The sequence below is a fragment of the Engystomops pustulosus genome, chromosome 6 (genome assembly GCF_040894005.1).
Source record: "Engystomops pustulosus chromosome 6, aEngPut4.maternal, whole genome shotgun sequence".
Lineage (NCBI taxonomy): Eukaryota > Metazoa > Chordata > Amphibia > Anura > Leptodactylidae > Engystomops > Engystomops pustulosus.
Window position 1 is genome coordinate 83,293,657 of NC_092416.1, and position 9,873 is coordinate 83,303,529.

General features: G+C 40.6%; 1 protein-coding gene across 2 annotated transcripts; it reads left to right on the top strand.

Moving 5' to 3' along the window:
- Positions 1-203: 203 nt before the first annotated feature.
- On the top strand, positions 204-2,656 carry RPS9 (ribosomal protein S9). Of its 2 annotated transcripts, XR_011856506.1 has the most exons (5): positions 204-361; positions 439-561; positions 727-913; positions 1,155-1,375; positions 2,411-2,545. XR_011856506.1 is itself a non-coding variant. In XM_072156825.1 (4 exons), exons 1-4 carry the CDS (start codon positions 265-267, stop codon positions 2,586-2,588), a joined length of 585 nt encoding a protein of 194 aa, XP_072012926.1. In that variant the 5' UTR covers positions 204-264; the 3' UTR covers positions 2,589-2,656. The 2 variants fall into 2 exon arrangements, 1 of the variants encoding a protein (XP_072012926.1); XM_072156825.1 differs by lacking the exon at positions 1,155-1,375 and having other exon boundaries at positions 2,411-2,656.
- Positions 2,657-9,873: the final 7,217 nt, after the last annotated feature.

Genomic DNA, 9,873 nt, shown 5'->3' on the forward strand with positions numbered 1-9,873 from the left:
AAGTCTGTCAAAAATGGATGTTTTCAGAAACGTGTTTTTTAGGTACTACGTAAAAGGGCAAAAAACTGTGCCATCACCCTAAGGCTTGGCTGCCCTGCCAATCAGAGGTTATTCAATGTTGTAAACTTTTTGCTGGAGCTGTAAAAAAGTCCATTAATCCTCCTGACCCTAGAGTTGATAACCTGCGACTGCTGCATACATCCAGCATATTGATGTCAATAGTCTGACCAGAAAATTCTGTCTTTAACAGGAAAGTAGTCCAGAATGCCGGTTGCCAGAAGCTGGGTATGTCGTAAGACATACGTCACCCCGCGACGTCCATTTGAGAAGTCGCGGTTGGACCAGGAGTTAAAACTCATTGGTAAGTGCCACAGATCACTTGCTCTACTAATCTTCAGCGTTGATGGTTTTGGCTTATCTGCTTCACTTTTTCTTTAGGCGAATATGGTCTTCGTAACAAGCGTGAGGTGTGGAGGGTGAAATTTACACTCGCCAAGATCCGCAAAGCTGCCAGAGAACTGCTGACTCTGGATGAGAAGGATCCAAAGCGTTTGTTTGAAGGCAAGTGTGAAAATATTCTGTCCGTTCTGCTGCCTGCTAATCCTACAAATGGTTCACTCTTATATGCACCAACCAGTGCAGGACTTTTTGTAGTGCAGTAAACTGGACTGCAGTCTAAATAGCTCCTCCAGGACCGATAATAAGTATTTTACTTTGTACTTATAGGTAATGCCCTGCTTAGGCGTCTGGTGCGTATTGGTGTGTTGGATGAAGGGAAGATGAAGCTCGATTACATTCTGGGTTTGAAAATTGAAGATTTCTTGGAAAGACGTCTTCAGACCCAAGTGTTCAAATTGGGTTTGGCCAAATCCATCCATCATGCCCGTGTGTTGATCAGACAGAGACACATCCGGTAAGCAGCTCTTTCCTAATATGCCAAGAAATAATGGATTTTACTTTGTCTTGTACTTTAGTTTCAGTTGTGACTTTGCTGCAATTACATGTAACAGCAAGTCTTTAAAATTGTTCTTCCTCACTCCTGGGCATGTAAGTTTCATGTTTCCCAAATTTGCAATGACTGCAGTGAACTGTCTGCCAGTACATCTTTCATGTTGCTGTATTGTTACTTGAAATATGCTTTTGGTCTTGCCTAGCACATGGAACAGTCCTTGAATTGGAGACCTGATTCAGCAAGGTCACTTTGGCTCTGGCCATACACCTTATCTGTTAGCACTGGAGTCCAACTGGTACCTACACTCAGGGCATGAAGTAGTGATTTCAGCAAGGTCACTTTGGCTCTGGCCATACACCTTGTGAAGGGTCTCTGACCTGTTTGCCCTGTGTATACTGGCATCTTTAATTCCTTAGATTACAGGTAATTCTAAGTGTGGTCCAAGTGGTATGGACACCATCCCATGTTATAAAAATACATTTTAGTCCAAAATTCAAGTAAGCTGTGTACACGCATCAATGCAAATGATCCAGACATTTAAACATAATTATTTATGGAAATTAGTAAAAGGGTCATTCACATCACATTTTCTGCCTAAGCTTGCACCAATACAATGCTTAAAGGAAACCTACCACTTCTGAAGGTAGGTATGAGATGTAAACACCGGGCACCAGCTCAGGGTGAACTGGTGCCGGAGCTTACCTTAGCTAGTGTTTTAAACCGCTATATTGCGGTTTAAACACATTTTGATTTACAGCCCCGAGGCTACCTCGGGGCTGTAAATCAAAATGTGTTTAAACCGCGATATAGCGGTTTAAAACACTAGCTAAGGTAAGCACCAGCTCACCCTGAGCTGGTGCCCGGTGTTTACATCTCATACCTACCTTCAGAAGTGGTAGGTTTCCTTTAAAGGAAACCTACCATGAGGAATCTACGATCAGAAGTAGATCAGATTGTAGTTTCCTCCTGCCTCTGCCCTAATCTGTAATTTAATAATCCTGGAACTCAACTCAACCATTTTTAAAAACTTGAGCAATATGTAAATTAACTGGGGGCTACTGTGGCATGAACTAGCATTAGCTCCCAATGCCAGGCTTGTAGCATGCCCTAGTAGCCTCTGCAGTTAATTTCCAGATTGCTAAAGTGTTTTAAAGTTGGATTAGGTTGCACAATTACAGATTTGTGTAGAGGCTATCTATAAACAGGTCTACTTCTGATGGTAGATTCCTCATGGTAGGTTTCCTTTATACTATATTAGATCTGTTAGGCAGACAATTTGCGGCCTAAATTGCAGGCTCCATGTACATGGTGACTTGAAGTTTCTGATTGTCCTGGCTGCTTATTGCTGCCATGTGTTGGAGTTGCATGCACTGGCCCAATAGCTGCACAGCAAATGAGGGGTTAGACTGCTAACATGGCAAGACACAATCTGGTGAAGTAACTTGTTTTCCTCTACAGCGTCCGCAAGCAAGTGGTAAACATCCCATCTTTCATTGTGCGTTTGGATTCCCAAAAGCACATTGATTTCTCCCTGCGCTCACCATACGGAGGTGGACGTCCCGGTCGTGTCAAGAGAAAGAATGCCAAGAAGGGACAAGGTGGTGCTGGAGGTGGAGATGATGAGGAGGAAGATTAAACTGTGCATGAGACTTCCTGATTCCATCTAGGAAGTGTAAGAGTTGTAAAATAAACCATTTGACAGAACTGACTTGTGGTGGTTGATTGTGAGGGCACAATGCTCTGCATCCAATGGTGTTATGGAATAAAATGGGCACTGCTGCTGGCATAATTCACTTGATTTAAATTACTAGATTTACACACAACAAAATTAATCAATTATAACTTGTCAGTTGCCAAACCATATGTTCACTTGAACTGAAGGATGTGGCTAATTGACAAATTTCATGACAAATGTGCCCCTCAAAAAATTGCATCGTTAGAATTGGTCAAATTTCTGTCCTCTGCTCTTGTAGATGTCCCACTTATGATGGGGGTAAAACATGTCATGAAAAATCCCTGAGGTTGTCCCCAATAAAGCATGATGAAACGGGTTCACTTACTGTGGTAATTACTTGTAACATTTTAGAGGAACTGTCCATGATAACATTTGTGCTAAGGAATCTGAAAAGTTACTGTGGTAGCCAAAGGGGACTGGGGGTTCCAAATATACTTGGATATGCTTTGAGATTAATGCCCCTGGTAACACTGCATAGATAAGTTTCCTTACCATATTTGGTTTCTAGTGAACACAGTTACTGTTTTATGTGCCCCAGGCTGTTAGTGGGGGCATATGTTCTTGATCCCAGGCTGGTTTTGCAAGTCTTCCTACCCACATAGAATAGAGAAGCCTATAATTTTTATTGTAGGTACACTTCAACTGAGACAGAATCCAAATAAAATGTATGATTTTAAAATTACCACTTTAATGTAGAGTAAAGGATCCCCTCACTAAATGATACAGCTTGGGGAAGATGCTTTTTCCAGCTCCCCTATGCCTGGCATTAAAGGGTGTAGCCACACTACAGAGAATCGTTGGTCATGTGGTTCATATACTCTATCGAAAAAAGAGAGAAGAACAGCAATCCTGGATACTCCTAGGTTTGGGTGGTGCTCGCAGCTGGGGATCCGGTGCTCAGAGTCCCATAGACAGCATAATAGTGGAGAGAGCCACAGCACTCGGTACGGTTCAATTCCAAATCGTCTTTATTATAACATCAGGCATAAAATAGCAACGTTTCGATTCCAGATGAATCTTTCTCAAGCATACATTTCATTACACGAGTGAACATATTTATAGAAAAAGTGATAGTGACATCATTTCCTATGTAGCCTGAACAGCCAATAGGATTCATGATCAAATTTTAAGTACATACAATATGTGCATCAAAGCAGCAGTATACAATATATAATACATATCTTAACCGGTTCGCGACCGCCCGCCGTGTATTCACGGCGGCGTTCGTCGCGCTGCATGGAGAGGGCTCACGGGCTGAGCCCTCTCCATAGCCGGTAAGTCTTTGCTGCATATTGCTAGCACCGATCGCGGGTGTTTTTACAGCGTGGGGTGCCGGCAGCCTCAAACAGATAGCGGCGCATGGGCGCCGCCATCTTACCTGGGATCGCCACTCCCCGTGACGTCATCGGGGGGCGGCGATCCGTCTCCATGGTAGCCTCGGGTCTTCCGAAGACCCGAGGCTATTTCGTTTTAACCCCTTCATTACAATGTGCTGATAGCACATTGTAATGAATGAGGAAGAAATTCCTTCATATACTGCCATACTGTAGTATGGCAGTATATGATAGGATCGATCAGACAACCTAGGGTTAAAGTACCCTAGGGAGTCTGAAAAATAGTATAAATAAAAATAAAAAAAAGTTAAAAAAAAAAAAAATTATAATAAAAAAACCTAAAATTTCAAATCACCCCCTTTCCCTAGAACTGACATAAATATAAATAAACAGTAAAAATCATAAACACATCAGGTATCGACGCGTCCGAAAATGCCCGATCTATCAAAATATGATAACGGTTTTTCAATGCGTTTAACCCCGTAACGGAAAATAGCGCCCAAAGTCGAAAATGGCACTTTTTTGCCATTTTGAAAAATCTAAAAAAATCTATAAAAAGTGATCAAAAGGTCGCACAGTCCTAAAAATGATATCATTGAAAATATTATCAAATTTCGCAAAAAATGACACCACGCACAGCTCCGTACACCAAAGTATAAAAAAAGTTATTAGCGCCAGAAGTTGGCAAAATCCAAAAAATTTTTTTTGTACAGGAGGTTTTAATTTTTGTAAATGTATGAAAACATTATAAAACCTATACAAATTTGGTATCTCCTTAATCGTACCGACCCAAAGAATAAAGTAGACATGTCATTTGGGGCGCTCAGTGAAAGACGTAATATCCAAGCCCACAAGAAAATGGCGCAAATGTGTTTTTTCACTATTTTCATTGCATTTGGAATTTTTTTCCCGCTTCCGAGTACATGGCATGGAATATTTAATACCACCATTATGAAGTGCAATTTGTTACGCAGAAAACAAGCCGTCACACAGCTCTTTACGTGTAAAAATAAAAAAGTTATAGATTTTTGAAGGTGGGGAGTGAAAAATGGACATGAAAAAACAGGAAAGGGCCCGGTCCTTAACCGGTTAAAGTATCCAATGCCCCATAGTAGTCGATCAACTACCAGAAAAGAAAATACATTAATATAGACAAACAACATCGCGTGTCTCGGCCCCACACATGTGTATCATTAAAGTGATTACTTCCATCCTATTGTCAGAGGTCCGGGAGCTCCACGGCGCTTGCGTAGCTATTGCCGTTGTCATGGTAGTCAGATTACACAATCCGACTAGTGGAGCCTCGTAGTTCAAGAACCGGCTTCGGTCATGTGACTGCTACTCCGATCATGTGATCTCTCAATAAGCGTACAATAGCAGCGCTAATACATTGAGCTACAGTAGCAACCTTATCTTTCAAGCGAAGAAGTATGGATCTATCGGAGGTAAGCTTAAATACAACATTTAAAAGAAGGGGTATACGGAATTGGTTATTTGATGGTGAGATATTAGGAGACACTCCGTCCATATGGATCCTGACACAAAAGTGTCTAATGGGTAAAAAAAACATTTTCTTAAAAAAGGCCAAAAACAAGGGAAATTCGGAGGTCCAAACATTCATCTGGGACATACATCATTTATAGATTATACATTCTGTAGCCTCTAATTTGGTACCACGGGGGTGGACTAGAAAGGGTTAACAAAACCAAGAACTGGTAATGTCCGATTCTTGCACCTACCCTCTTACGGTACTCTGTATGGGCTAAATGGACCGGACGTGAGAGGCACTACCATCAACTCAAACCTGCCAAGTAGAGGCATATTATGAGTCAGGTTATTCATGCCCACGTATTTGTCCAATAATATATGTGGCTGTACACCCCGACATGTGTTTCGCAAGTAGCTTTATCAAGGGGATAAAGCTACTTGCAAAACACGTGTCGGGGTGTACAGCGTGTGCCTGTTCAACTGGTATAGGTAATTATACTTCAGTGCTAACTCCATGGGGTACTATGTGTTCCCTTATTGGTTGGGACTTCTATGTATGGCTCTAAGTGTTACTTTGTCCTATATACCGAATCTTATCCCCTTAATTGGCTTTTGATTGTATATGTATTTTGGCACTCTGTTTTTATACTTTTATTGCTACCCTTTTGTTGCTGTGTATTTGTGTATTCAATAAAATTATTTGTTTGGCATCCATTTGACTTAGTCTTTTTGGAGCATTCAATATTTTGGTTATACAGACCAGGAGTAACAATAGGGTGAGAGAGATGGAAGCCAACATTACATTTTCAGCCCCTCTCCTCATTAGATATCTGGACTGCGAGTGTGATGCGGTGAGTTCGCATCACACTCGCAACGCATGCTGCTTGGATTACGCGGCCCAAATGCTGCACAACCGGGACTGAACTGACATGCTGAGTTCAGTCCTGGTGTGCAGCGTGCGGGTTGTACGATCTGAGCAGCGTATGTGGATCCCCGAGTGGATGGTAGAGGGGAGGCCTGTGATGTTAGCGGCAACCAGGAACCACACATGGAGACAAGATGTTGAACATCAAACTTAGTCTCTTTATTCCAAGACTTCAGTGCAGCAATAATAACAGGATGGGGTAGTGGTCCTATCTACCAATGTCCGAGGTAGCTGGTTGGAGAACTTGGGACTGTAGGTGGTAGAAGCTGTTTTGGCAGCAATCTTAGCTATGCACTGTATATAGATAGTTGCAGCAGGCCTGATGGAGAGGGATTACACAAAGGTGAAACAGCAGCTGCTGTTTGGAGTAATGTGCTCTGTTTCTCAGCATTCACAGAATGCTTTGGAACTCTAGCCAGTGGGGATATAATATCTTCTAATCACATCTGCATACTCCGTAGGCGGGTCAGCAGCTTTTGGTGAGTGGTCAGGCCCCATTAAAACTGTTTGGTAGATGGGCCTCCTATTTAGAGATGTTGTTTCTGTGCGGGAAAGGCCGATCTGTTCCCCAGCCAGGGCTATGGGAGAGATGGTGACAGTCACTGTGATAGGGGCCCTAGGGACCATGGTACTCGCATCAGAATTGGTCCATTGGCAATGTGGAATCAGAGCTCTGGTTGGAGGAGGCAGTCGCTGTGGGCAATCTGCCATTTTAAACATAGTGCTTGAGATGGTGGCAAGTGGTGCAGCAGACCATATAACACTTGATTCCTTACTTTGACAGATGTACGGCATACTAGCAGGCAAGGAGACAACACGTGGAGGAATCCAAAGTGGCCAATCTATAGGCACCCGATGGCTGCAGCGCTGGTTTTCTCCTCTGAGGTACTTTGCGACAGCCGCTGGATGATAGTTTACTGGCATTATGGCGGGGCTTAGCATCTTCCAGCCAGGAGTTTTACGCAACAGAATCCTGGTGCAAGATTTGCACCACGTGCGCAACGGAGGGTTAGCAAGCACAAACTGAGTTTCCCACGATTGTTTTCTTTGCAGGAAGGAATTTTCTGCTGCATAGCACACTGGGGCTTATTTACTAAGGATCCGCTGACGCGTTTTCAGGTTTTGTGCAGCTGTGACAGATATTTAACATGGGATTGTGTACAATCTTAGTGAATCGCAGCAGAGTGCATGATCGTCGGACAATGCACTTTCTGTGAACTCCTCCGGACGGGTGAGTAAATGTTCCCCAAAAAAAATAAAAAAAATTTATAAGCAGGAAAAAAATCACAAACAGGATAGGTTATTGCTAGTGGCGAACCCCATCACAGAAAATCGAGCCCAAATGTACAAAATGCTTCTTATTTCGCCATTTCACATCACATATAAAATGTAATAAAAAGTGATTGAAATGTCGCACAATCCTCAAAATGGTAGCAATGAAAACGTCAGCTCACTTTGCAAAAAATTACACATCAGGTAGCTCCATACACTAAAGTATGAAAAAGTTCTTAGTGTCAGAAGACACTTCATTCGTTTAATGTTTGAAAATGTATTACAACACAATAAAACCTATATAAATTTGGTATCACTGTGATCGTACTGAACCAAAGAAAAAACAGAGGTGTTATTTGGAGCACACAGTAAAAGGCATAAAAACTGAGCCCAGTGATGCAAATGTGTTTTTTTGCCATTTTCACCAGATTTGGAGAAAATAAGCCCTCACACAGCTCTGTACACTGAAAAATGAAAAAGTTATGGAATTTTGAAGGTGGAGAGTGAAAAATGAGTGAAAAAAAACCTGCGTCCTTAAGGGGTTAAATTGCAGCGCTAAAAATTACTCCTGCAGATAACCTAAGACCTAACACATCTCTGTAAACGTAAAAATAAAAAAGTTGGGCAAAACAGAAACGCAAAAACAAAAAAGGGCTGTATTCCGTAAGGGTTAATATATAAACTCTCCCTTCCCAGGCAGATTAACGTATATACTCGAGTATATCTTGCAGTTTTTTTCAACAGGTTAGGGAGTCATTTTGGGTTTAAACTTTGCTCAAAACTTTGTTTCTTCTTTCTCCAGATTCTCAGTACATGGCACCGAGTGGTAACTGGCACAATTTGTACTGAAGATAAAAAAATCATGGATTTTGGAATGCGAGAAGGGAAAAATAGAAACTAAAATGGTCTAGTTTTATTCATTTTTTCTGTGAATTGAATCATTTTTGTTCATTTGAATGTAACCTGTAGAGGTCACTGCTGCTATATTTTTCATAGAAGCTTTGTCTAATGCCTGGTGGAGTATTGGTATAGCTTTGAGTAACAAGTTTAACAGTTTCTCTAAAGGGAAGGACTACTCTGCACAGAAAGTAGAGCAAGCGGGTCACATGACTCTAAACCTTTAAAAAAAATTGCAGTTTTAATGTATGTTACCTGCCAAAAAATAAAACGTGATCAAAAAGTACCCCAAAATACTACTAATCTAACCGTTATCTGTTCCCACAATAAACAAATCCTAAGAATGCACTTTTCATTGAGGAATGAAAAAAGTATAGCTTTTAGAATATGGCATAATCAAATGAGTTTTTCTCAAATAGGCTAATTTCTTTGCTAAAGTAGTAAAATATAGGAAAACCTGTTCTTATTCCTTAATTATATTAACCTACTGAATAATTAAATTATGTTTTTTGTACTGTAAGATGAACTGTTATTTTTTTCCCTAAAAATAAACCTATTAGAAAATATAACTTTTACAGCATAAATCAAGCCCTCATATGCCCATGTCAGATGTCATGTGTTAACCCCTTTTATGTTTTTTCATTTCCATTTTTTAATCCCCACCTTCAAAAATCTCTTTTTTATTTTTACACGTAAAGAGCTCTGTGAGGGATTGTTTTCTGCATAACAAATTACACTTCCTAGTGACAGTATTTATTATTCCATGCCATGCACTGGGAGGTGGGAAAAAATTCCAAATGCAATGTAAATGCTAAAAAAATGCATTTGCGCCATTTTGTTGTGGGCTTGGATTTTATGTTTTCACTGCCCCCAATGACAAGTCTACTTTATTCTTTGGGTTGGTACGATTACAGGGATACCAAATTTGTATAGTTAAACTTGGGGATACCAAATTTTTAATGTTTTCATACATTTCATACAAAAATTATAACCTCCTTTACAAACAGATTTGTACAGAATTTGCCATCTTCTGGCGCTAATAACTTTTTTATACTTTCGTGGACAGAGCTGTGGGTATTGTAATTTTTTGCGACTTTTAATGACGTTTTAATGCTACCATTTTTGGACTGTACGACCTTTTGATCACTTTTTAGTGAATTTTTTATATTTTTCAAAATAGCAAAAAAGTGCCATTTTCAACTTCTGGCGCAATTTTCTGTTGTGTAGTTAAATGCAGTGAAAAACCTTTATTATATTTTGATAGATTGGC